Source organism: Clinocottus analis, unplaced genomic scaffold, assembly GCF_023055335.1.
Source record: "Clinocottus analis isolate CAN_PGR_092001 unplaced genomic scaffold, fCliAna1.0.p SCAF_16, whole genome shotgun sequence".
NCBI classification, from domain to species: domain Eukaryota; kingdom Metazoa; phylum Chordata; class Actinopteri; order Perciformes; family Cottidae; genus Clinocottus; species Clinocottus analis.
The window spans coordinates 8550584-8578389 of record NW_027175887.1 but is presented as its reverse complement, the minus strand read 5'-3'; the positions used below and the strand labels follow the sequence as shown (position 1 = coordinate 8578389).

Sequence of the window (27806 nt, the reverse complement as noted above, 5' to 3'; positions counted from 1 at the left end):
TTTCACCCTCTGAGTAACTGGGTGAGACTGAACAACAGAGGCCTCTTCAGGTGTGTAACCTGTAGGACTGGCCCAGCAGGCTGGCTGAGGGGTTACTACATTGGTGGAAACTAGGAGTGCGCGTGTTTGTTAGGATCAGAACGATACTAAAACTTGTCTTTCCTGGTTTGTAAACTATTTGTTCGAGAACAATTTTACACTTGGTAATCTAATGCCACAGTGCAGCAGTGTATCTCCTTACAGGCGCAGCTCATCTCAGTCTGAGATATCTCCTTCAGAATGCCATGGGTCCATCAATTATTTCTTTCTGAAAGGTTTAAAGGTGGCTCTGTTTACACTTTCTTTATACACACTACAAGGAGAGCCAGTCACACACTATCTAGGATGAAGATGCTACTCGGGTCCAAGAAAAACTCGAGTGAATACAAATTGTGTGATATATTTTGTTTTAAATGTCTGACATTGTTCCTTCTAATGTATGGAGTAGAGGAAGTCTGTCCACATGATGTAACAAGGTTTTTATTATTGCACTTTGCTCCCTCAATAAACCAAACTCATCTCTGGCTGCCAAAATATAACCCCACTTTTTTTATTGTGGGGACATATATACAGACACTCAAAAATAGTTAGATCTGAAATATAAAATGTCTGATGCTTGGAAACAGTGCATCCAACAGCAACATACTGACTTGAGCTGCTTCAACAAACAGAGTTACAGGTTTTTATTGCATTTCTTTTACCCAACCCTATTTTAGATTTTTGTTGAAATTATCATTTCAAAAAGCACTCTTCTTGGATTCACTAACTTGTAGGTGTGCTTTGTAATTGTTACGTTTCTCTGCATGGTAGCTGCTCATAAAACAGGTAGAACATATCACAGACAGGAATGCGAAACAAAAGACTTAGCTGTCAAAGCTTTAACCTTTACTTTACCTCAGACTGTTGCTTGGTAATGCACATAAGGACATGGACATGCTTGTAAACTCCTGACTTTTCCTTAAAAATAGGAAATCAAATGACTTAAAATATTGTTGCAAACCAAAGTATTAACATATTAAATAAATTGTAAGTTGTAAATATTTATTATTTCCTGAAATACATCAGAGGAATTCTTCTCTCAGTAAAACAACTTCATTGCATCGCTGGAAGACAAAACGTCACTCCATTTTCTAAACATGTCCATCGTCCCCTCGTAGCACTTCATAATCCAGACACCCACATCATGGGCTACGCCAGCAGGATCCAGGGTAAAGTCGCAGCCACTAGTGCCAGTATAGTAAACGCTGACAGTAAAACGAGCAGGCAACGTGCAGTTGTGCAAATCCTTCGCCTTCGCCGGCGCCGGGGCTGAACCACAGTCATCACGACGCTGAGGGCATCGTATTCAGCCATGGGACGCCCTTGAGCGCTTATGATGAAGATCTGAGATGCGGTATGACTGGGGCTGATCAACCTCTGTGGACGGAATCGATTCGACATTCCTCTAAAGCAGCGAGCCATCCAGTGAATTTGTCCCGGGAGTGTGTCCCCGGAGGCACGCCTTGCGCTCTGGTCCTGTCTCGGTGGCGGAGGGAGAGGCACCTCGAGGGTCTGCGCTTCACCTGGATCCTTGTCCGCCGGGACGGGCACGAGCGCTTCTTTTTGTTTCTTGATGAATGTGAGATGTCGGCAGATGGGGCAAGCAATAGTGTCTCTGATGTTTCCATTGCTGTTGATGCTGACCAGCGTTTTGACCAGACAGTCGTGGCAGAATACGTGTCCGCAGCTCAGGGTCCTCTCTGTGCCCGACAGATACTCATAGCACACGGGACACTCTCGTGCGTCCTCCTGGCTGTCTTCGTCATGAAATGCCATTGAAGTAAAAAGCAACCACTGCGGCAGGATCGTTGGGAAAATATTCAGATTAAAAATCGATTCCTGCGTAAATGCAGTGTGAATTTTCACAGCACACGACTTTCTCTATCATTGGCTGAGGGAGGCGAGAGCTGCGCCTTGTAAAACAGGGCCAGCCACCTCTGACTGCCAGTAACTTCACTGATTGGATCCTCTGCGGCATTATTGTCACTTCATGGGGCCAAGCTGGTTCATGTTTTATGTATAGCACATCCCTGAAATAGTATAACACATCTGATCAAGTGATATTTTAAAAAGCTATGCCGCTTATAACACAAAACATCACTGTTTAAATTTACAATGTATAGGCCTAATTTGCTAAAAAGAAAAAAAATCGTTCCATTTTTAATAACGACTTAATGTAAGTTACTAAACATCCAAGTTGTATGTAGTTCATAATGACTTCAATAAAGTTGGCCCACAAACTGTTGTTGTGCCTTTTCACACATGGCTATAGGCAAACTCATGTAAATCTATTGGCGGTATGATATATTTCCCAATCTAAAATATCAACAAGTTCCCTTAATTCATCAGATGAATAATGTAGAACGGAGTATCTTGTTGTCCAGTGTTTTCCATGAGCTTATTAGATGAGGGCAATGGTAAAATATATGATATTGCAAACTCGTGGATATTTTGAAATGTCCAATAGTTGTAACAGAAAAAAAGACACTCAAAAATGAGTAATGATATTGATAAAAAAAAAAAGAGTCTATCAGACGAAACATGCAGTTGTGTAATACAACTGGGAAATGAAGGCACGTTGCAGAGCTAATATTGTCCTCAAACAATAAAAAGGGGAAATAATATTACGGAAGCCTGGTTTGTCAAGTTTGTCCCTGTCTCTGTGTGGTGGTTTCTGACAGACATGCGCCACCTTGTGGCAACTGTCTACAATACAATAAAATAAAAAGGTGCGGCTGGTTCTATCAGACGCATTTCTATAGCTGCCCTGCCCAGTTCTGACGTAAACGTGCCTACGTCATAACGTACGTCCGTCGGGATCACACGTCGGTTCCGGGAGACGCGTTGGCAATTTCCTAAACATCATCCGAGGCAGGGAGAGAGGTGTGTGTGGTGTGTGTGTGTGTCTGCGTGTGTTGGACGTGACACCGGCTGGAAGGAGACCCCCTTAAAACAGAAGATAGCTGGACGCCGGTTTGACATGAGCAGGTAGAACAAAACCCCGTTTTTAACGTGATTAGTGCCGGTTTGTGTCTCGAGCTGTCGTGTTCAGCCGCCGCTTCTTGTGTCATGAATGTTGCCGAGAGAACCGCTCGAGCTCGGTGTAAATGCCCAGAGGTTTTCGCTTCATGTGGCAATTCATTTCACTTTTTAGACGTGGAATTGTGTGTTGTCTTTTCACAGTTGTTCTACTGTTGTGTTAACCGCACAATCCCGGTTATTATCAGACACTCACGTTTATTAGCTTAACGTAACAGACCCAAAGGACAAGCTCCCGCTGACTGAGGACGGCTTTTTTCTTTTTTTCTTTTTTTTTTTTTTTAGCGAAAACGTGTGTATTTTCTGAAAATTATAGTTATTTGCGATACGTGTCGGTTGTCATGATTATAGTAAAGCCTTTTTTGTTGATGTTTTTATTTATTTATATATTGTTGATTACTTGCGGATCAATAGTATGACTATATTGAACCTCTAACGTTTACCTGTCAGCATGTCTGCTCTTTAAAACATGGCACAAGGGCACAGGTCAAGGGGCCACTACACCACCATGCCCGTAAAGCTGTTGGTCTGATTACTAATCACAGTAGAGCAACACAACACGACTACAAAGAGGTATTTGACTCACCCCTTTCATAGGCCCCATTATAAAAATGTCACCACTATAGTGTCGGCAGTTTAACTGTGAGTAAGCACCTGGTCATCAGCAACAAAAGAGGATGTAGAGACACGAATGTGGGAATGGAAACTTTCTCTTCACTATCTGCCACTGTCTGTAGTTTCCAGATGGCTCCACAGTAAACAGAGTGGCACCATCGCCACCATCTTTGCTGGCTATCAACTGGTATTGTTACAACAGACAAATACATCCAGGGGTCAAACTGACACCGCTCCAAAGGATGCTAAAAGAAATGAGCGATAACAGGAACCGCCATTTGTTCTGGCAGAGTCTCGGGTTCTTGACCTGTCGCGTGATGTAACTGAACCTTGTTGTCTCATTGAACGTGATGTGTTATGTTCCCAGCAGTGCACCACTCTGTCCAATATGCCCTAAATATGTGAAATAACTTTGGTAGCGCCTGTCAGAGGGCAATTGATCAGCAATGCCTTTTTTGGGGAAGTTATCCTGATAATAAGACTTTTGATCTGAAACAGTGTAATGTCCCTCATGCTATTTTAAAGGGCTGCAGTGATCAATAATAAAGCACCAGATTACATTCAGCATCATGACTAATGTTTTTTGTATGTGCTAAGAATAAATATCTTCGGCCTTTCCCATTCCGCACCCTCAGTTAATTTTGGCCTCCAGTTTCGTTCGTGATTTTTAAAGTAGTGTACTGACACGTGAGGTGCCTATAGGGGGTAAATTGTTGAATATCTTAGAGGAATGTTAAAGGGCGGTCCTGCCGCTCGGTCTCCATTCTTCTGAGTCTAGACCGTCTTGGCAAGGAAAAAAACAACAACACACCCTCTTCCTAAACGCAAGCTGGTCTGGTCAAAAGTAATAACTGCCATAAACAGTTGAGAGTAGTTTGCTTGACCTTCAGTCAACTGAGGGGTTCCTGTGCTGCATCCTCTGGATGTCTTTCCTATCTGCAGGAAATCCTGATAATCTCTGTTCGGATTATGAATATTCCTGATATTTAGAGTGTTTACGGTGTTAAATCATTTCCTGAAACAGGTCTTGTTGGTCCACATACATTGCAGAGTGAGCCAGGATGTATTAACTCACCAAGAAAGAGGAACAACAGTTTAGTTAAGTGTTATTTCTGCAAACAGGATGGAAGATAGAAACTCATCATAACCGAGCTACGACAGACAGTTTGATCTAGTCAGCCACACTTAATTCACATGAATTGATTAGTAATGTTAACATCACATGAGCTGCAAGGTTTTGAATTAATGACATTTAATAAAGGGGGCCACTTCATTTTAACTCTGCTTCTAAAAAATCAGAGAATATGAGACAGCGACTCGTGAGTAACTGAGGATGAAATGACCTAGGAACAGCAGGATGAAATGACCTGGCTTTTTTTTTGTGTCACTTCTGAGTAAATAGAGATCTGTTCTCTTCTCCATCGCGGAATGAGGGGAATGTTTTCATCTTGATTTGAGTTGTTCAGCACTGAGATAAGAGGGGAGTGCCATGGGCCTGAGTACATGCCAAAGGAAACATAAAGTGACAATGTTTCAGCCACCTGCTAGTTTATTTTTTCACTCCTCAATACTTGTTCCTCTTTTAACCTCATGAGCATGATTTCATGTGTACTTTTATGGTAAATGAGGTAAAATAAATATCCCTCTTTTATTCTCAGGGTGCCCTGACATGGAAGAAGAGATGATTCCCAAATTTATGTCAAAGGATGAGGAAGTCGATTACTGGAAGTCCAAAGCCCTCAAATATAAAAAAAGGTAAGTAGTGTAAAAATATAGATATTAGTAATGGAATTACATATAAATATCAATGTTGTCAGCTTTTTGTGTAGCATTAGTATTACTGGTCGCATTATGCCTTTGAAGCTCATTCTTCCAAATTTGGTTATGCGAACATGCGTCATATTTTATTTTGTTTTGTATAAACGTTGAACCAAACAACAGATGGCAGCAATAGCCAATATGAAATAAGCTCGCCTAGAAATCCCTCAAAACTTCAAACAGCAGGAGGCCAACTCTGTTTAACATAAAAGGCAGATGTGAATATGCTTAATCTGTGGTCTCTGTTTAAAGTTACACAGACATCCATGTTTAGCCATATAAGGCAAATGAGCACCAGTGAGTGCCCACAAACATCTGTGGCTTGTCGAGGAGGAAATTACGACATCTTTGACTTCTTCTAGTGAGTGTTGTGTAATCTTTGTTGAACTCAGTCTGTCTTTTCTATTTGTGGAGTTGGGCCCCATTATGCCCGGAAGTGAAGTGTAAACCTGCACAGAAGATGTTAAAGTCCTGGTGGTTTTCTAAGAAATTCCTATTGCGGGTACACAGAAAAAACTTCCACCCATGGAAAAAATGACTCCAAGTACACAGTGGATGTCCCACACATGTTTTCTCAGGAACGCTTTTTCAGTAAACTAGTTACTACTTATAGTGGTAGCATGTAGTAATTATTAGTTTCAGATTTAAAAGTTATCTCTCTGAATCGATAATTTTAAAATTTTTGTTATGACAAGGCTAACTGGACATCAAACAGTTTATGATTATCCCTAAAAGATTTAATAGTGTGAAATTCACGTATACTTCCTGCATTCAGAACATTTTATTTTAAGAAAGGTCTTTGCACACGTAGAGAGTGCTGTTGGTCGTTTGAACCATGAAAGGTATGAGAGCCTGACTGTCAAACAGGGAAGTTTTAGGGCCCAGCGTGCTGATAAAGCAGCAACTGAGGCGTTGGTATGTGTGGAACGACCTCGGCACATCAACGCACACATGGATTCCAGTTCTCTGTAGAGCCACTGTGAGGCCATTATCCCAGCACAGGTCAGCTGATCTCAGAACAGTGTGAACCACCATGTCATCATGTATTTACACTAGGGTCCATTTAAAATACATAAACTCAGAGATTACTGCCACATTTATTTTTCCTTCCTAGTCTACGTTGCTATGTTTGCTTGAAGGAATCTACACATTCAAAACTAACCCGCATTATTGTGTGTTTTTAGATGCTCTTCCTTACCATCACGCAAACACATCCTGTTTTTTAGCACATTTCCTCAGCATTTTCGCTGCCCTCGCATTTTCTTTTCACTTCTGACCTTTGACTTCCTCCACAGCTGAGGACTCATGACAGCAGGCCTGTCTTTCTGAGCTACTCCTGTACTACCTCCTGCCACAGTACAGCTGTCTCTATAGAGCTGTATATTTAGAATGCTTGACTCGACAATGCTGAGCCGTGCACCGTTTCCTGTTTGCAGGGTGAAGGTTAAAAATCTACAAATATCTGACTCTGCTTTTCATGCAGGTTTATTTCGGGCCGTTGGAGATAAAGCTACTAGAACATGCCTCAGCTCGGCTCATCTTACGAGACAAAAGCCAGTCAGCTTTCTAGAGCTCCTGCGCGCAGTGATTCAGCCGGCTATACGGAATTGAATGGATAGTGGATAGGGTAGTTGACAATGATTGTTTATGCGTTTCCCCTCTCTGTCTGTGTGTGTGCCATCCAGCTGTTATGAAGCCCAGGAGGAGCTGCACGAGTTCCAAGAAGGGAGCCGGGAGCTAGAAGCTGAGTTGGAGGCACAGCTTGGCCAGACTGAACACCGTCTTCGAGATCTCCAAACTGAAAATGAGAGACAGAAGAACGATGTGGCCAACCTCAAGGTGACTGGGCCTGGGGATTTGGCTTACTTTAACTATCAGGACACAGAGAAAGTCATTTGTGGTTACTTAAGAGGTTTCTGTTGTATTCTGAGGACAAAATCAGATGTATTATTTGTACGTTAGGTGTTAATAAGGTATGTTCTCAGGTAATCCGCCGGTACTCTTTAATTGGATTGGAAGAAAAAAGAAAACTCCAAAGACAAGTCTGGTTCTTCTTAACCACTGCAGGTCCTGTGTCTACTGTACATTCAGAAAATCACAGTAGCCACGGTACATGGAGTAGAAAAGTATTGTGACGTTTCACATGGCTAAACATGTTTATCATGATTGCAGCAGCTAATGCTGAAAACAAACCATGTGTGAATGAACCAGAGAGATCAGGAATCATGCTGTCTTCTTCCGGGGACCTCAATACAGACATGTTAAGTGGAGTGTAAACAAAGAGGCTCTTTAAAAGTAAAGATAATGTGTGGATGATCATCTTTACTAACTGTCTTAGGATTATGTTATGTATTGGATAAATGGTACTTTGCATCCCTCAATAGATAAATGGTACTTTGCATCCCTCAATAGATAAATGGTACTTTGCATCCCGGAGCAAGAGTGCTGTTTGATGTCCTTGTTTCTCGACACACACTCACACCGAAGCTCTGTTCTCTTCTTCACTCTATCCATCTCTATCAGGAGAAGCTGGAGCATCAGTATGCCCAGAGTTATAAACAGATTTCTATGCTCGAGGATGACTTGGGCCAGACACGCAGCATCAAGGAGCAGCTCAACAAATACGTCCGAGAGCTGGAGCAGGCCAATGATGACCTGGAGAGAGCCAAACGGTCAGACTGGATTTTGGTCAATAGATGAATTGCTTTTGGTAGCGCTGAGGAGATGAGAATTTGAGCTGTATTGAGATTTTATTGCACTTGGACCGACTGTAATGTTCATTCAGGTTTTAACATATGTGCCCTTCAACCTCTATACTTGTGTAAAGGGCAACAATAGTGTCTCTTGAGGACTTTGAGGGCCGTTTAAACCAGGCCATCGAGAGGAATGCCTTCCTGGAAAGCGAGCTGGACGAGAAGGAGTCTCTTCTAGTATCTGTGCAGCGGCTGAAAGATGAAGCACGAGGTAAAGACAAGAATCCAATCTACCCCTTCAGGATATATCATCTATGAAAGGGTTAATAGAGAAATACTTAATACGTTTAACTCTTTGTTTTGCAGACCTAAGACAGGAGATGGCGGTGCGTGAGCGGACTACAGACAGGATGTCGGCACCGAGCTCACCGACTTTAGACATTGACAAGATGGATTCAGCAGTACAGGCCTCTTTATCCCTCCCAGCCACACCCGTAGGAAAGAGCATAGAGCACTCCTTCAGCAGCCCAAAAGGTCAGGATTTATTAAACTCACTCTTTATTGCACATATGAAATTGGAGATTGGCATTTCGAGTGTGTATTCTAATATCAACTTGTGTTCTTATGCAGCATTGACCAATGGATGTGGCAACTCATCCCTCACTCCTTCTGCTAGAATCTCAGCTCTTAATATTGTTGGTGATCTCCTGAGAAAAGTTGGGGTAGGTTTTATTCTCTTTTATTTTGAGACATAATTACGTTATTTATCTGAAACGAGTGTCTTCGACCACAAGAGATGACGAGGCTAAATACAAACTTTCTGCTTTGTGACTAGGCTTTGGAGTCCAAAATTGCCGCCTGTAGGAACTTTGCCAAAGACCAGGCAGCAAGAAAAAATTACTCTACAGACAATGGAAAACTCATCAACAGCAATGCCACAAAGTTCTCTCATTCTCTACATACCACTTACTTTGACAAAACGTGAGTCCTTGGAGCAAATTGTGTTCTTCTCCTGAGCAATTCAGTGCATTACACCTGGTTTTATGCACATTTGTTCTGCCTTGTATGTGTGTCTGTGTATGTTAATATGGACAATGTCCATGTGGTAACTGCAGGACTGTAAATGGATTGGATCCCAGCTCCCTGACCTCCATGGCGACCTCCCGAGCCGTGTCTCCACCCGGCATGCTGCCTCTGAGATTGTGAGGCGCGCATAACCACATACACCTCGACTGAAACTGCTATTTACCCAACACAATGTGGGAACCGAGAGGACACTTGAAAGACCATTACATTGTATGCTAGGTGTGTGCGTGTGGCTGTGTGTGTTTTTGAATGGGATGTGTGGAAAGAGAGGCTTGACAAAACAATGGAGTTGCATCCAGTTTGCGGTGCGAAATGCATTTGTGAGTAGGTGCACAGTCGTGTGTATGCATATGTTCCTACCACATACCTGCATGTGCCTATAGCTGTACTGTGCTGTGCTTGTACGAACGCCATCGCAAATGCGTTGCTCTTTAGATGTCAACTCCGAAGTTGCACCATTATATTCTTGGTTCCGTTGTTCACCTGAACAGGTGTATGTCACTCATCTCTGACAAAAGCTCCCCAACAGACCCACAGCTTCATCTTCATCTTTTTTTCCTCTTGTACTTTCACTTAAATTGCACAGTTAAACTATTTTCAATTTTAGAATGTATTATATTTAAAAAGGGATGTGTTCACATGACTTAATTTATCTCGCAGTATGCTTTAAAAATGCAATGTTTCCGATTTGCTTGCATGTGTGCATATGTAATGTGGGGTTGGAGAGGTATCATTGCTCCCCATGTTCATGACTGAAGTGAATGTTGATCGTTCAAAGCCACGTAGCCACAGTGCAGTCGTTCCTCTTGTTACTGGCTACTTGCTGGATTCGGCAGTAGTCTCCGTGTTAAAGGTTGGAAGTATCAGCTGGTTCTGTCCTCTGGGTTAAACCTGCACTTAAACAAACGGCTACTCGCAGATTTTGCTGCAATTTTGTGTTTTCCTCTGTGGACATCATTGATATTTAGAGGGAACAGATTTGCCTTTTTTATGTTGAATATATTGTTTTGTTTTTTTACTATTGTGACAGGCTCATTTACCTCATTCTGATATAATGGCAATGATCTACGATGAATTTGTAATATGGGTAGCTACATGTGGCTTTATAAAACTCACAAAAAGATGCACAAAACTGACTGAAAGATTCTTTTTGAGACTATGTGGACTTTAACTGGTGTATGGATTTATGGTCCATTGTGGCATTTGCTTATTTGTTATTGTGTAATGTTAATTTGGCTTTCTTTCTTTGATTTTTAGCTATATTGACAATGCATTCACTTTTCACATGCCAAAATTTGGTCTAAACCCATTTTGCCCACATATTTCTCTATTTCAAAGATCTTTGTGTCATCAAATCAAAGCATAATTTGACCCGTAACTATTTTTTTGTGTTTGAAAATACGAGCTGTCATTTTGGCCACTCTATGAGTTTGTTACTAAAGTGTGTTCTACAGTCGGTGTATACAGCTTGTAAGGATGGTAATTTTGCCTACCACATTTGTACATACTGACATTTGGACATTACATTCCTATTTATTTCAGATTCTGTATGGCATGTTCAGATAATGAATGCTTAAAGCCATTGTATTATATCAAATTGTTTGTCAAACTTGTTTAAGCAAATAAAGATGGACACATATAAAGTATATTGTGTAGTTAATATCCTTTTGAGCTCTAAGCAGGCTCCTCTTCTCACCAATGTCTCGTCAGTAGATGGTACCAATAATGTTCTGGGTGGTTTTAATCCTGTCCCGGAACGTGCACATCTCATGTCAGTTTGTAATTTTTCCAGTCAGGATGCTTTACCTTGCTCCCCTGTAAAAGTTAACAAGAACTTGGCACTAGTATTTTGTCTCCTTAAGTTACTTAAGAAATACAGCCGTTTATGCGTTTATGTAGACGTGTGATGTCCTGCCCATCTTAAATGCGGTCTGTTGGTGAGGAAGGATAATAACCAGTTGCAGAGTGAGGTAATCAGGTCCACACCGGTAATTTGACCTTATTTTTATTAATTTAATTTATTCTTCCAGCAGTAGTTATGAATAAAATATACAACAGATATTTGTGTCCATTTATTAGTTTGGTTAATTCATTTATTGATCCATATGCTTCTATAAATCAAGTGTAATAACATACTTTTCCTCTCCTGATGGCTCACGTTGGTTAGCAGCTTCTTCTCTTGCTTTTTGAGTGCATGACATTAAAAAATTATAAAACATCACTAATGTGGCAGACTTAATGGGGGCACACTTTATAGGAACTCTCTATTCACAGGTCCTTGTCAGGTAAATGATTTACATTGGTTATTTTCTTTAAATTATACATTTTCTTAGAACAACCTGAAATGGGTTTAAAATGAGCAGTTGGCCGTCAGCCAACAGAAGTGAGCGGAAGTTAAAGATTACACACACACACACACACACACACACACACACAGACACAGACACAGACAGACAGAGTGATATAATCCAACCTGTGTACGTAGAGGCAGGTAGAACCAGTTCATTCGTCGACGTGGTCTCCTCGACACAACACATTATTTATTTGAAACCGATCGTGTGACTAAAAAACAATGTCGGCACTGCTCAGCTCCTGGGCTCACAGTCTCAGGTGCGTGGAAGGACTCAAACACAGCAAGGTGTGGAAAATATGCAGCACAAGTTTGCTCCAGTGTTGTCGGTAAGTTTATGCTCATGATCAGTGGTCAATGCAACATGGTGTCACTAAAATTGTTGTATTGATGTTAATGTTCCATAAATGCTTCATGGTACATAACTATGAATTCATCTGAACATTAACTTTAAAGACGGTGACAGTGACACAGTTAAACCAGTGGTTCTTCAACTATTTCTGCAATTAACATAACTGTGTGACTCCATCTGTGCTTTTAGAAATAACAGAATAAAGAAAATTACAATCATTTTCAAGTAAATCAGATTGCTCCATCAGACCAAAAAATGTAGTTACGACTGAATCACTTATTGTGGAAAACAATAAGCTAATTATTACAAGCGTAACCTATTAACGGCGTACCGTAACCGTTTACCCAAAAATTTAGGCATTTACCCAAAAGTTCAGACATTTCTGGTTTTATGTCCGTGTACTTTGTACTTTTGTATTGTGCAAAGTCAGCAGGCTCATTGTTGGATTCAAGACACGAGCGTTTGGCTCGTTTCACTTGGAGCAGGAGAGCGACTGCTACCATTTTCACCCTGTGAGCGTTAAAATGCAGATATAGCTGTCTGCTTTTCACCTGACATATTTTTTGACACTTGTCCGCTGGTGTGTGTGCTCAGTGCTCACCTGTGTGTGTGCGCATCAGGGCGGAACTCCAATGTGCGCGATACAGAGGGCAGAGAAGAGTTAACACGCAAAACCAATAGCAGTATCATTTTATTCCTCGTGTCCATCCAGGCAAATTGGTGGATCCAAATGTTATTAAAAAACATACATGATGTAATTTCTTTGTAATCGTCCAAAATAATGTTAAGACCCATTGAGTGGGCCGGTCTGACAGTAACTCCCGGGAGACTTTTTACCCCCAGTCCGCCTCTGGTCCCAGGTAAACGGGTCTTTGAGCCTCTGGTCCCCTCCCTTACTCCACTGTGGCATTGCTCGTGTCATCTTGTCTTCCACACCTGTCCTATTGAAACTGGGCTTCCCGCAACACATATTTTGTGGACCATTTTTTTGTACTTTCTTCTGTCGTGATGGCCTCAACCTGGGATCGCACGCTCGAAACAACAATTTATTTCACACTAAAGTCTACCTCGCGACTATAGTGGCATGTCATCACGTGCCAACAAACTTCTCCATCCCATTCAAACCACACTAGCTCTCCTTTGTGGTCCGAGTTGTCTCCTACTACTACTTAGCAGTGACTAAATAAGCCAAGTATCACCCTGCTCCATTAAATCCAAACTTACCATGTTTAGGTCAAGACATAGAAGTGGACTGAGATAAGAGTCAAATCATAGAACATGTGCTATATTTGACCCCTGTGCTTTTTCCTAAATCTTTGTGTGCCAGACCCCTCCATGTGGACAGTCCTCCTCGCACACCCTCTCTGACCAGCAGCTATGTGCATGGCACCTCCTCCACCTCTCTGCTCCCTCTGACTGTCAGCCAGAGCCTGGACTCCGCAGTCCATCGCTGGCCTGACCGTGAAGCTGTGGTCTTCCTGCACGACAGCATTCGTAAAACCTTTGCACAGTTTCAGCAAGATGTGCGTCTCCTACTTTGTGCCTTCATGCATGTATCAACACTTTATTGCTATTAGTGTTGTACAAGTGAGTTTCCTGTTTCAATAACACAACATGTCAAATCATTGTAAGTAGCGGGTACCCTTTCTTTCTGTGTTCACTTTTAAGGTTAATAGAATTGTTGTTTTACTATATGAATTGGTTCTCTTCTCTGAGTCATCACTAACTTCTCAAAATCACAAGAAACATTTTCCATCAAACACTATCACATCCACAAAGCTAGAACGCTAAGGTAGAGTGCCAGAAGTGATACGACTAAATGTCTTTGTGACATTCATGGCTGCAGGTCGACAAGACGGCTGCAGGTCTGCTTGCTTTGGGCTTGAAGCGAGGCGACAGACTGGGAATTTGGGGACCCAATACGTATGAGTGGATCCTCTTCCAGTTTGCATCAGCCAAAGCTGGAATAATACAGGTCAGTTTGAGAGTAGTTTATATTGTATGATATGTTATCTACTGGAAAGGCCTTTAGATAATGTGCGTTGTGGGTCTGTATACATACACTTTACTTGAACCTGTTTTATGTGCAGGTGTCATTGAACACGGCCTATCAGTTGAAGGAAGTGGAGTTTACTCTCAAGCAGGTACGACGAGTTGTGTAACAGCCGACCTACGTAGTCAGACCACAGGGCTTGAGGCTTATGAAGGAATAAAAGAGAAACGGATGTATTCTTGCCGTCCTCACAGAACAGTGTCTCGTAATTAAGTAGGTAATCATACAACATAATCAACTTATAAAATATGTGTTATTTGGGATAAAGATAAGTATTAATTGATCTTTTGGTAAAGTTCTCAAGCTACCCAAAAATGTATATTGTAAAAAGACACACATTTACCAACTGCAACATTAAAGTAATGTGTATTTTAAAGCATTATATTGTATTTCACCAATATGATATACATTATTTTAAGATGTTGCCCTTTTATATTTTAAGTAAATTTAGGTTCAAATATTTTTAAACGTTTTGCAATAAAGTATTTCTACACTGTGGTACAGCTTCATTTACAAGATAATTGTACCTCTGAAACCAAATGATGACTGTACTGAACTAAAAAAATACTAAAGACAAAAAAAATCTTGACAGTGTACTAATTTCATAGAAATAGTAATCGTTACACACCACTATGTAAATACATTAAACAGAACTGATTTGACGTATGCAGGTCCAGTGTAAAGCGGTCGTCTGCCCTGCCCGCTTTAAAACCCAACATTTTAGTGAGATGCTGAGGGAGCTCTGCCCAGAGATCGACACGATGCCTGAAGGCATGATCCAAAGCTCCAGGTTTGACAAAGCAGATGTCATGTTTGTGCTCTATTGCCACTATGGGAGTAAAAGGCTGTAAGAACTTCACAATCTATATGAAGGACGGATGTGATGTTAACATCCTGTCTCGGGTCTGCCAGGTTGCCAGACTTGCGCATGGTGATAGTGACGGACAGCAGGCAGCCGGGGATGCTCCATGTGGATGATGTGATGCAAGCAGGGGAGAGCCGGCACCACAAACAGCTGATGGATCTGCAGAGAAAGTTGTCCTTCGATGATCCCATCAACATCCAGTTCACATCAGTTACATTCAGCATTGCATCTTTCACACTGGCACAGTTATATACATTTGACCGACATTACGTTGTAACTATGATTCAGATCAATGTATTGTTGTTTGTTTCAGGGGACTACAGGGAGTCCAAAGGGAGCCATTCTTTCCCATCACAATATTGTAAACAATGCTTACTTCATGGGTCTTCGAATGGGTTATGATCGGAGAGTAAGTCCGTACTTTTCTTTCAATTTGCAAAAAACAAAGACAGTGAATTTTAAGTACCGGTAATCTCACTTTCCATGTTCTTCTCAGCCTGAAGTGCGAGTGTGTGTGCCCTTGCCCTTGTTCCACTGCTTTGGATCTGTGATAGCAGGGATAAATATGGCTGTGCATGGTATCACGCTGGTCTTTCCTTCCCCCGGCTACAACAGCCGAGCTAACCTAGAGGCTATTCAGAGGGAAAAGTATGGCCTGCTGCTCATCACCCAAATTACTTTCAAATATACAACATTATGCACTTCAATCGATTCTTGTGTTTCCACTTAAGGTGTAATTTTGTTTATGGCACTCCCACTATGTTCACCGACATGCTCATCCAACAGGAATTACACAAGTATGATGTGTCTTCAATTGAAGCCGGTAATAGAAGATCTCTATGAATACAAACGTTGAACTTGATGGGATGTTGAGCAAGCATTTGAGGCATCATTGTTTATGTTTTGCTGTGTTGAAGGCATCATGGGAGGTTCTCCCTGCCCACCTGAGATTGTGACAAAACTGAAAACAAGCATGAACATGAAAGAGATAACGGTGAACGGTTACATGTCCTAAACCTTTTCAAAGACTGCTGCAATAACCTCTCCAGGATATAAGAACATGTGTATATCATGTTTTAATAGATAGCTTATGGAACCACTGAGAACAGCCCCATTACATTTCTGGGATTTCCACAAGACAACGATGAGCTGAAGACAAATACTGTTGGATGCATCATGAACCACACTGAGGTATGTCTTTTTTTGTTTGTTGCAAATAAAGCTTTATCTGCATATCAGCATCACAACACTCTGACTCTTACCTGTGTCTTTACTGTAGGCTAAAGTGGTGGACCCAGATACTGGGGAGATTGTCCCACTGGGGGCTTCAGGGGAGCTGATGATCAGAGGCAGCTGTGTGATGCATGGGTACTGGAACGAACCCGAGAAAACCAGAGAAGTTATCTCCCAAGACCGTTGGTACAGGACTGGGTGAGATAATACATGACTCCTGAATGTTTGTCGAAAAGAGAACCTGCAGAGACCTGTTGAAGGAACGAGTTGACGCTCACGTTACATGTTGTGTGGTCTTTCTTCTGCACAGTGACACAGCCAGTCTGAACAGTTTGGGATACTGCCGCATTGAAGGCCGCATGAAAGACTTGATCATCCGAGGAGGAGAGAACATCTATCCCGCTGAGATTGAGCAATTTCTCTTTACACATCCCAAAGTACAGGAGGTGCAGGTAAGAGTCGACACCACTAGAGGGCAGCAGACGTCAGATTCCTTGTCTCTAAGCAAGCGACTACCGATGCACCTTGAAACCATACTTCTTCTCTCTGAATGTTACATTGACAGTTACGGACATTCGTTTTAATGTCCATTTAATCAGTATGAATGTCATGTTATAATAATGAAATGAGTGTTGAATCTGCTCTCTGGTTGTTGTGTTTCTGTGTCTGTTTCGCAGGTTGTTGGAGTGAAAGATGAGAGGTTGGGGGAGCAGGTGTGTGCCTGCATCAGGCTGAGGAGGGACCAGACATCCAGCGCAGAGGAGATAAGAGCTTTCTGCAAAGGCCAGGTGAGTGTTTGGATGTGATCAATGAAACTGCTCAACATACTCAGAATCAGCAAGGCTGTTGTACAATTTGTGTTTTACTCTACTAGATTTCTCACTTCAAGATCCCACACTATGTGCTCTTTGTAGACAGCTACCCTCTGACGGTCTCTGGAAAGGTACGATATACTTCTGCTCTCACACCAACTGAACTGTCCTGAGGATTTACCGTTGATCAGTTGAATGAGACTAAAATGACTACTGTCTGCTTTTCCAGATCAAGAAGAACATATTAAAGGAGCAAATGGAGAACAAATTTGGCCTTTAATTTTGTGACCCACATCAACGTTCATGCATCAGCAGGAAGAATCAGAACTGATCCGTGTTGAGTTCATGTTTTATTTACCGAGAGCTGAACTGGGACTCTTCAAAATGTTTAGCTGCTGATTGTTCATTACTTGAACAGTTGTAGCACATAAATGCAGTTAAGGTGCAGTGCAGTGTGATGGATAATATGATAGACAGTATAAACAGGTATTTACATTTTATGTATTAACATTGTGTGTGTGTGTGTGTGTGTGTGTGTGTGTGTGTGTGTGTGTGTGTGTGTGTATATATATATATATAAATATTAGGGAGGTGTCTGGTGTTTGTGTGGTGATGGGGCTGTGACCTTGGTGCAGAGTTAAGGGTGTTGACAGCTGAGTGAAAGAAAATTAGGACCTTTGTGTTATTAGGGTCGTTTTCAACCTAGTTAAAAAAAGAATAATTTGATTGGTTGGTTGTTGTTTTTTTGACCTTGCACATCTATATTTTGTGGTATGACTCGTTCAGGTTTTCATTTTGTGTTTGTATTAAAGTTCTATTGCTAAAAAAAAAATATGTTTTAGCCTTTTTCTTGAAGTATACATGGGTCGAAATTGACCCGTAACACCATAGATGTTACTATAGTTAATAATATCAGGTATACGTTCTTTGATTACATGAGATTGTGGTTTATTTTTTCGAAATAGGAAAAGCCTTCATGATGAGTCTGCTGGCTCATCATTAACTCTCAATGTTAAGATTAATTCATCATCAATCTTCTGTAAAGTTCTAGTTATGTAAGTGACCACAGATTGCGACGATGCCTTGAGAGGGTTGAAATGGTACTTCGTACTGCACTTTGTACTGATCAAAACGACTAAAAAGCTTGCAGTTTCTTAGGATCCATGTGGCAATGGATGGCTTAATGAGACCAAAGATTACCCCAGGATTATGACATTTATTAGAAGAAACACTTTGACAGGGTAATACAATACTGGACATCTCACAGGTTAAAACAAATAAAAATATTTGTAAAGAAGAAGTATGGTTGCAAGGTGCAGCTTTAGTCGCCTGCTTAGAGACAAGGAATCTCTCTTTTGCTGCACCTTGGTGGTGCTGAGTCTTACCTCCACCTCCTGTACTTTGGGATGTGTAAAGAGAAATTGAAAAAAGTGTGATAAAATATATCATAGTTTAGTGTTGCATCCTCTTTTTTAACATTTTGAAGTAAAAATAAAAGAATTTGAAGTAATGACAGTGTATGTGCTACAACTGTTCAAGTAATGAACAATCAGCAGCTAAACATTTTGAAGAGTCCCAGTTCAGCTCTCGGTAAATAAAACATGAACTCAACACGGATCAGTTCTGATTCTTCCTGCTGATGCATGAACGTTGATGTGGGTCACAAAATTAAAGGCCTAATTTGTTCTCCATTTGCTCCTTTAATATGTTCTTCTTGATCTGGAAAAGCAGACAGTAGTCATTTTAGTCTCATTCAACTGATCAACGGTAAATCCTCAGGACAGTTCAGTTGGTGTGAGAGCAGAAGTATATCGTACCTTTCCAGAGACCGTCAGAGGGTAGCTGTCTACAAAGAGCACATAGTGTGGGATCTTGAAGTGAGAAATCTAGTAGAGTAAAACACAAATTGTACAACAGCCTTGCTGATTCTGAGTATGTTGAGCAGTTTCATTGATCACATCCAAACACTCACCTGGCCTTTGCAGAAAGCTCTTATCTCCTCTGCGCTGGATGTCTGGTCCTTCCTCAGCCTGATGCAGGCACACACCTGCTCCCCCAACCTCTCATCTTTCACTCCAACAACCTGCGAAACAGACACAGAAACACAACAACCAGAGAGCAGATTCAACACTCATTTCATTATTATAACATGACATTTATACTGATTAAATGCACATTAAAACGAATGTCCGTAACTGTCAATGTAACATTCAGAGAGAAGAAGTATGGTTTCAAGGTGCATCGGTAGTCGCTTGCTTAGAGACAAGGAATCTGACGTCTGCTGCCCTCTAGTGGTGTCGACTCTTACCTGCACCTCCTGTACTTTGGGATGTGTAAAGAGAAATTGCTCAATCTCAGCGGGATAGATGTTCTCTCCTCCTCGGATGATCAAGTCTTTCATGCGGCCTTCAATGCGGCAGTATCCCAAACTGTTCAGACTGGCTGTGTCACTGTGCAGAAGAAAGACCACACAACATGTAACGTGAGCGTCAACTCGTTCCTTCAACAGGTCTCTGCAGGTTCTCTTTTCGACAAACATTCAGGAGTCATGTATTATCTCACCCAGTCCTGTACCAACGGTCTTGGGAGATAACTTCTCTGGTTTTCTCGGGATCGTTCCAGTACCCATGCATCACACAGCTGCCTCTGATCATCAGCTCCCCTGAAGCCCCCAGTGGGACAATCTCCCCAGTATCTGGGTCCACCACTTTAGCCTACAGTAAAGACACAGGTAAGAGTCAGAGTGTTGTGATGCTGATATGCAGATAAAGCTTTATTTGCAACAAACAAAAAAAGACATACCTCAGTGTGGTTCATGATGCATCCAACAGTATTTGTCTTCAGCTCATCGTTGTCTTGTGGAAATCCCAGAAATGTAATGGGGCTGTTCTCAGTGGTTCCATAACCTATCTGTTAAAATATGACATACACATGTTCTTATATCCTGGAGAGGTTATTACAGCAGTTTTCGAAAAGGTTTAGGACATGTAACCGCTCACCGTTATCTCTTTCATTTTCATACTTGTTTTCAGTTTTGTCACAATCTCAGGTGGGCAGGGAGACCCTGCCACGAGGCCTTCAACACAGCAAAACATAAACAATGATGCCTCAAATGCTTGCTCAACATCCCATCAAGTTCAACGTTTGTATTCATAGAGATCTTCTATTACCGGCTTCAATTGAAGACACATCATACTTGTGTAATTCCTGTTGGATGAGCATGTCGGTGAACATAGTGGGAGTGCCATAAACAAAATTACACCTTGAGTGGAAACACAAGAATCAATTGAAGTGCATAATGTTGCATATTTGAAAGTAATTTGGGTGATGAGCAGCGGGCCATACTTTTCCCTCTGAATAGCCTCCAGGTTAGCTCGGCTGTTGTAGCCGGGGGAAGGAAAGACCAGCGTGATACCATGCACAGCCATATTTATCCCTGCCAGCACAGATCCAAAGCAGTGGAACAAGGGTACGGGCACACACACTCGGACTTTAGGCTAAGATAAATACGGGAAAAAAAGGTTACTTAAAATTCACTGTCTTTGTTTTTTGCAAATTGAAAGAAAAGTATGGACTTACTATCCGTTCATAACCCATTCGAAGACCCATGAAGTAAGCATTGTTTACAATATTGTGATGGGAAAGAATGGCTCCCTTTGGACTCCCTGTAGTCCCCTGAAACAAAAAACAATACATTGATCTGAATCATAGTTACAACGTAATGTCGGTCAAATGTATATAACTGTGCCAGTGTGAAAGATGCAATGCTGAATGTAACTGATGTGAACTGGATGTTGATGGGATCATCGAAGGACAACTTTCTCTGCAGATCCATCAGCTGTTTGTGGTGCCGGCTCTCCCCTGCTCGCATCACATCATCCACATGGAGCATCCCCGGCTGCCTGCTGTCCGTCACTATCACCATGCGCAAGTCTGGCAACCTGGCAGACCCGAGACAGGATGTTAACATCACATCCGTCCTTCACGTAGATTGTGAAGTTCTTACAGCCTTTTACTCCCATAGTGGCAATAGAGCACAAACATGACGTCTGCTTTGTCAAACCTGGAGCTTTGGATCATGCCTTCAGGCATCGTGTCGATCTCTGGGCAGAGCTCCCTCAGCATCTCACTAAAATGTTGGGTTTTAAAGCGGGCAGGGCAGACGACCGCTTTACACTGGACCTGCGTACGTCAAATCAGTTCTGTTTAATGTATTTACATAGTGGTGTGTAACGATTACTATTTCTATTAAATTAGTAAACTTTCAGGTTAATGCTTTTGAACTCAAACTAATCAAAAACATTTGCACCTAAATTGACTTAGTGTAAAAGGTCCACATGCTGTGCAGCCCATCTCAAACCAGCATATATCATATTAGTAAAATATATAATATTGATGCTATAAAATGCAGATTACTTTAACAATGCAGCTGTTTTACAATATGATATAGTTTTGGGAAGCTTGAGAACTTCCAGAGATCAAAGTACTTATCCTTTTCAGAATAACACATCATATTGTTTTAGTTGATGGGCAGGAAAACCACGGGTTTTTAATTTCTTCATGGCCCTTATGCCCCAGGGTCTGACACCACAACTGGTGGCTATGTGTGTCGGCTGTTACACAACTCGTCGTACCTGCTTGAGAGTAAACTCCACTTCCTTCAACTGATAGGCCGGGTTCAATGACACCTGCACATAAAACAGGTTCAAGTAAAGTGTATGTATACAGACCCACAAAGCACATTATCTAAAGGCCTTTCCAGTAGATAACATATCATACAATATTATACGGTATGTTTGACAGAAGGGTGTTTGGTAACACAGAGCAGCTGTCTGTCGAACCACAAGGCTACACAGTAAATGTAATTTTAACGTTACAAACTACTCTCAAACTGACCTGTATTATTCCAGCTTTGGCTGATGCAAACTGGAAGAGGATCCACTCATACGTATTGGGTCCCCAAATTCCCAGTCTGTCGCCTCGCTTCAAGCCCAAAGCAAGCAGACCTGCAGCCGTCTTGTCGACCTGCAGCCATGAATGTCACAAAGATATTTAGTCGTATCACTTCTGGCACTCTACCTTAGCGTTCTAGCTTTGTGGATGTGATAGTATTTGATGGAAAATGTTTCTTGTGATTTTGAGAAGTTTGTGATGACTCAGAGAAGAGAACCAATTCATATAGTAAAACAACAATTCTATTAACCTTAAAAGTGAACACAGAAAGAAAGGGTACCCGCTACTTACAATGATTTGACATGTTGTGTTATTGAAACAGGAAACTCACTTGTACAACACTAATAGCAATAAAGTGTTGATACATGCATGAAGGCACAAAGTAGGAGACGCACATCTTGCTGAAACTGTGCAAAGGTTTTACGAATGCTGTCGTGCAGGAAGACCACAGCTTCACGGTCAGGCCAGCGATGGACTGCGGAGTCCAGGCTCTGGCTGACAGTCAGAGGGAGCAGAGAGGTGGAGGAGGTGCCATGCACATAGCTGCTGGTCAGAGAGGGTGTGCGAGGAGGACTGTCCACATGGAGGGGTCTGGCACACAAAGATTTAGGAAGAAGCACAGGGGTCAAATATAGCACATGTTCTATGATTTGACTCTTAGTTAATAGACAGAGAGTAAAGGTGAGAGCTGATATTCTGTCTTTTTTCCTGTGCTACAACGAAGTCTTATCTCAGTCCACTTCTATGTCTTGATCTAAAAATGGTACATTTGATATCAGCCAATAGTACAGTAGCATCAAGACTGAGAACTGCAGGTTTTAGATCCTGTAGAAAAATGCCACGAAGTCAGAGAGAATTATTATCAATGACACGTTATTTCATCAGGCTGCTTAAAACAAGTGATTTGATACAAACAAAATTGTTTTTAATGGAGCAGGACGGTACTTGATTTAATCAAGTAGTAGTAGTCGTACTCCTTGTCGTAGTAGAAGACAACTCGACCACAAGGGTGAGCTCGTGTGGTTTGAATATTTGCTGACATGCACAACGTGGGCAACTCGTGGGGTCGATTTTGGTGTGAAATAAATTGTTGGCGAGACCAGGTGGATGCCACCAGGACAGAAAAAAAATACAAAATAGTTCACAAAAGTCACGTTGCGGGAAGCCCAGTTTAAAGGCGGACGGCTGAAGAAAAGCGAGGTCGCGGTGGAGTGTGGGAGGAGGCTAAAAGACCCATTTACCTGGGACCCTGAAGGGGTCACGGAGTATGCTGACGCCATAATTTAGTTAGAAAACAATCAGAACAGTAAAACCAGACTAAGTCGCGCTTTACTTGGCCAAGACCACATCTCAGTGAGTGAACTTCTGAAAGCAAAACGACTTTAGAGGAGCTATTGTTCCAGTGCACTGATAATGACTCTAAAACCAAACATATGGACAAACAAAGTCTGCATATTACTCACACTTAGACTGGTCGTGGTCAGTTTCTTGAATGCATGTGTGCAAACATGTTTTTTTTTAATTCTGAATCAGAAAAGTTGTCGCCTGCATTGACCACTGATCATGAGCATAAACTTACCGACAACACTGGAGCAAACTTGTGCTGCATATTTTCCACACCTTGCTGTGTTTGAGTCCTTCCACGCACCTGAGACTGTGAGCCCAGGAGCTGAGCAGTGCCGACATTGTTTTTTAGTCACACGATCGGTTTCAAATAAATAATGTGTTGTGTCGAGGAGACCACGTCGACGAATGAACTGGTTCTACCTGCCTCTACGTACACAAGTTGGATTATATCACTCTGTGTGTGTGTGTGTGTGTGTGTGTGTGTGTGTGTGTGTGTGTGTGTGTGTGTGTGTGTGTGTGTGTAATCTTTAACTTCCGCTCACTTCTGTTGGCTGAGGGCCAACTGCTCATTTTAAACCCATTTCAGGTTGTTTCTAAGAAAATGTATAATTTATAGAAAATAACCAATGTAAATCATTTACCTGACAAGGACCTGTGAATAGAGAGTTCCTATAAAGTGTGCCCCCATTAAGTCTGCCACATTTGTGATGTTTTATAATTTGTGATTTGTAATGTCAAGCACTCAAAAAGCAAGAGAAGAAGCTGCTAACCAACGTGAGCCATCAGGAGAGGAAAAGTATGTTATTACACTTGATTTATAGAAGCATATGGATCAATTAATTATTTAATTAAACATCTAAGAAATGGACACACAATATTTGTTGAAAAAATTACAGCTTGAATGACTTGCAATTCTGTTTTGTGATGTAATTTCCGTTTTACTAAGCTGAAATCTTACATAAATCAAATCGTGTTTACAGTTTTAATAAACATAAACAGACATGCTATAATTTACAAAAATTGACATCCTGAACAAAATATGAATATATTAATAATAGCCCATTTTAATTCTATAGCGCTTTAAACGGTACTGAAGGTACTTCAAATGGTAAAAACAAACAATAGAAGCCATAACAATGTACATATTTGTAGTTGAAGCCTGTAGCGCCACCTACAGGTCATGGGTTACTTTTTCTAGTATAATAAATGGAAAAAGAATATCTTTTATTATCGGACAATCAGGTCTTTCACGTGGCCTTAAATGTGGCAGTGTCCCTATCAAACATGATGTACACATGTTCTTATATGTTGGATAAGCTCTGCTCCTGTGAGTTTATGACAGCATTCTTTAAAAAGGTGTATGACATGTTGCTGCTCAGCGTTATCTTTTTCATGTTTATGCATGTTTTCAGTTTTGTTACACTCGCAGGTCGGCAGGGAGAACCTGCCATGAATCCTTCAACACAGCAGCACATAAACAGGATGACTTATTTTTTTACTGAACATCCCATCAAGTTCACTCCAAAGCTGCTCCACTAGTGTTGAACACTGGAGCCCCCCAGGGCTGTGTGCTCGGCCCCCTCCCGCTCATGCTGTCCACCTGACATGGTTGTGACACATTTCTTGGAGAATTAAGGTAATAAACGGCTGTATTTCTTAAAGAAACTTGAGGTGGAAAAATCTCGGCCAAGGTCCTGTAACCTTTTATACAGCAGGAATAGAAAGCATCTTGACAGGAAACATTACAAACTAGCATGAGATGTGCACAGCCCGGGACAGGAGGGCTCTGCAGCGCGTGATTAAAACCACCCAGAACATCATTGGTACCCATCAACAGAGCATCAGTGATATTGGTGAGAAGAGGAGATTGCTTAGAGCTCAAATAGATAATAAAAGACAAGACTCACGCAGGCTACAGGCTGTTCACCTGCTGCCGGCTGGAAAGAGATACAGACGTGTCAGTTGCCGTATCGGCAAACTTCAGAACAGTTTCTTTCCCCTCACTTTGAGACTACCTCAAACAGTAACAGTTGTAAGACTGTAAGAGCATATTGAGTATTTTGTTATTATTAGCAGATATCGTATTAACTTTCTGTTTCCTCTTACTTCAGCAGCCTAAAGGTTCCTAAGTCACTCTTTTAGCTTCATTGAACTCCTACAGCTTGAAAAATGCAGTAATAATACAATTTTACAACAGATTGTTCAATGAAAAAAACATCTGGTTCCTACTTGTATTTTTCCTATTTTTCCCAGTTGTCTTTCTCAGAAACACAAAGAGAAACATCCTCACTTGTCATAAAAACCCATTGTTGAACTAGAAATGTTCTCTGACCATATTTATATGAAGTATAACTGCTGAAGACTTGTAAAGTATGTGTACATAATTCTTGTTTTATCTCGTCAGAAGAAAAATAACCAACAAGTTGTTGATTTATTTTCTACTGTAAAAACTGTAAAAGAGTCTATGAGAGGACATTCAACAAATTAGGCGATTCCTGAAAGTAAATCAACTTTCTGGCATTTTGTTAACAGTAAAATGAGTCAAAGGTTGTCAGTGTTCACAGGCCCATTGAAAACAAGCTCGTAGGCCCCTCACAGGCAAACAACTGTTATCTTATTACTAAATTTCTTCCGAGGCGTCACAAGCTGAACTTGATCTGTTGGAACATGTTTTCTTTCTAAATTTGGTATGAAATATCCCCCAACACTCGAAAATCAATCCCTTGTGAACACACTGATGAGTTTTTAAGTACACACTCGGCCAAATCCCTCTCAGCAGTGTAAAGTTTCCTTCCCTTGTGGGGTCACTGTTTTCTTTAGGACAGCAACTCGTTTTCTGCATCAGCAAGGCAGTAGTACTGCAGGTAAGCCCGGTCTTATTGTGGTGATCCCATCCTCTGATACATTAGACAGAATCAAGCCATCCATGCGTGTGCGGATTTCATGTCCACAGTACAAATGATCATTTTAACCCTTTATTATGCCGCGTCAGACTTATTCAGGCTTTGTTATGACTGCAGCATAAATCTGCACTTTACCACGGCAGGAAATATGAGCGTTTTCTATTTTCTGTGCTCTCACTTCTCTGTTATTATGGGTTTGGTTTGTGGGTTAATACTGTACTTAACTCGGTCTGTTGGTGCAGACATGATGGTGATAAGTGGAGGGATGTACTCTGGACTCCACATTGTCATGGTCTCAGGATTCATCATGCACAGTTGCAAGAGATTCTTCCTGCAGGGGGCACCATCCGTCTTATGACGAGAGAGTTGTGTGAAGAAAAACATTTTAAAAATGTTTAAAAAAAAATAAAGACATTGAACAGTATTATAAGTAAAGGGGATTTTGTACCTGTTACATTTGTTTTTAAGAACATTGATCAGATTTTTTTATGCACATATCAGACGGCATATTGTGAAAGAACACGTCAAACCCGCTGGGATTGTAGCAGCGGGAGTGGAGTCGTATTTCATATTATTTTTTGGGATCCAGAATAAAACTATCAGCACCTTGTGAGGCTCCTGTGTCCTCGTGGCTGCACTCTATCTCGCTGATTTCCCCACGCAGACATGTTATGCATTCCACAGTAGAGCAGTGATAATCCCTATAAAATCTACACATTATGTCATGCCATTGAGCGTTTGTCCCTTCAGCCTCAATTGGGTAAACGTGAATCAACTTTGGTGCAACATGAGCACACAACGCCCCAAGAGTTTCTCACAGAACCGAAATAGGCTGCGAGTCAAATGGAATGAAATAAATAATCTTTATGTAAAGTGACTTCCCATGTTTGTGGTCTCATTTATCAAAAATTGCCTGTTTGTATTCCCTTTCTGTCCTGGTAATGCCAAGTGTTCATTCTCACAAGCTGGACAGCAAAATTGGAATTTCAATTCTGTTTTGTTTTTTTGTGCACTTTGCAGTTGTGGATTACATCCTCAATGCCAGTCAATCAGGTTGACCTTTCACCTTTTGGGGGGCCGGCAGGTTCACAGCAACAAAACAGGGTCCTGAACTCTGATTAAGGGTCACTGACTGTCACCTGTGCTAAGCTACTACATGAAACAGTTACATGCAAGTGCACACAAGTGTGTGTGTGTTTCTGTGTGTGTGTGTGTGTGTGTGTGTGTGTGTGTGTGTGTGTGTGTGTGTGTGACCCCCTACTGCTCTACTTTCCCTCTGCTCAGGCATTCTTTTCCCAGCTGACCGTTCAGCTGTTGCCAACACTTGTCCACTTGATTACTGTTGCTGTAACTCAAAACTCAGCATGATGGTTTACACAGTAATGATTTTAATGCAACCCCTGTGGGACAGATAACCCAGTAATTGAACATACTGTACATCATACTTCAGGGATTGTACAGAGACAATGTGTTTTTTATGTTAATTTGACCAAGCAAGAGTAAAAATTCTGTTAATCCAAGTTTGACATCTTGGGATGTGTGCTGAGCTTTATGGGAGACGTGTGCGACGGGCCTTAAATTCCTCTGATACTATCCTGAATTAGGCAGC

General features: G+C 41.4%; 4 protein-coding genes across 4 annotated transcripts; 2 read left to right on the top strand and 2 right to left on the bottom strand.

Annotated features, from left to right (window-relative positions):
* Window positions 1-544: 544 nt before the first annotated feature.
* Window positions 545-1917, bottom strand: LOC137787026 (RING finger protein 222). The gene has a single exon (XM_068579212.1). It carries the CDS (start codon window positions 1852-1854, stop codon window positions 1228-1230), a length of 627 nt encoding a protein of 208 aa, XP_068435313.1. The 5' UTR covers window positions 1855-1917; the 3' UTR covers window positions 545-1227.
* A 1001-nt stretch (window positions 1918-2918) lies between these two features.
* Window positions 2919-10975, top strand: ndel1b (nudE neurodevelopment protein 1-like 1b). The gene is made up of 9 exons (XM_068579496.1): window positions 2919-3066; window positions 5391-5487; window positions 7236-7389; window positions 8074-8222; window positions 8378-8514; window positions 8610-8777; window positions 8874-8965; window positions 9079-9224; window positions 9359-10975. The coding sequence occupies exons 2-9, from the start codon at window positions 5402-5404 to the stop codon at window positions 9447-9449; spliced, it is 1023 nt and encodes a 340-aa protein (XP_068435597.1). The 5' UTR covers window positions 2919-3066; window positions 5391-5401; the 3' UTR covers window positions 9450-10975.
* A 926-nt stretch (window positions 10976-11901) lies between these two features.
* LOC137786827 (medium-chain acyl-CoA ligase ACSF2, mitochondrial-like) lies at window positions 11902-17310 on the top strand. Its single transcript, XM_068578937.1, has 16 exons — window positions 11902-12008; window positions 13359-13554; window positions 13878-14006; window positions 14122-14175; window positions 14756-14874; window positions 14997-15159; window positions 15263-15358; window positions 15446-15597; window positions 15681-15772; window positions 15867-15943; window positions 16033-16140; window positions 16229-16380; window positions 16493-16634; window positions 16860-16970; window positions 17057-17125; window positions 17224-17310. Exons 1-16 carry the CDS (start codon window positions 11902-11904, stop codon window positions 17272-17274), a joined length of 1818 nt encoding a protein of 605 aa, XP_068435038.1. The 3' UTR covers window positions 17275-17310.
* A 1265-nt stretch (window positions 17311-18575) lies between these two features.
* LOC137786789 (medium-chain acyl-CoA ligase ACSF2, mitochondrial-like) lies at window positions 18576-23677 on the bottom strand. The gene is made up of 16 exons (XM_068578886.1): window positions 23527-23677; window positions 22343-22538; window positions 21891-22019; window positions 21629-21682; window positions 21058-21176; window positions 20773-20935; window positions 20574-20669; window positions 20340-20491; window positions 20165-20256; window positions 19994-20070; window positions 19797-19904; window positions 19557-19708; window positions 19303-19444; window positions 18967-19077; window positions 18812-18880; window positions 18576-18713 (listed from the first exon to the last, which is right to left on the bottom strand). Exons 1-16 carry the CDS (start codon window positions 23631-23633, stop codon window positions 18663-18665), a joined length of 1818 nt encoding a protein of 605 aa, XP_068434987.1. The 5' UTR covers window positions 23634-23677; the 3' UTR covers window positions 18576-18662.
* Window positions 23678-27806: the final 4129 nt, after the last annotated feature.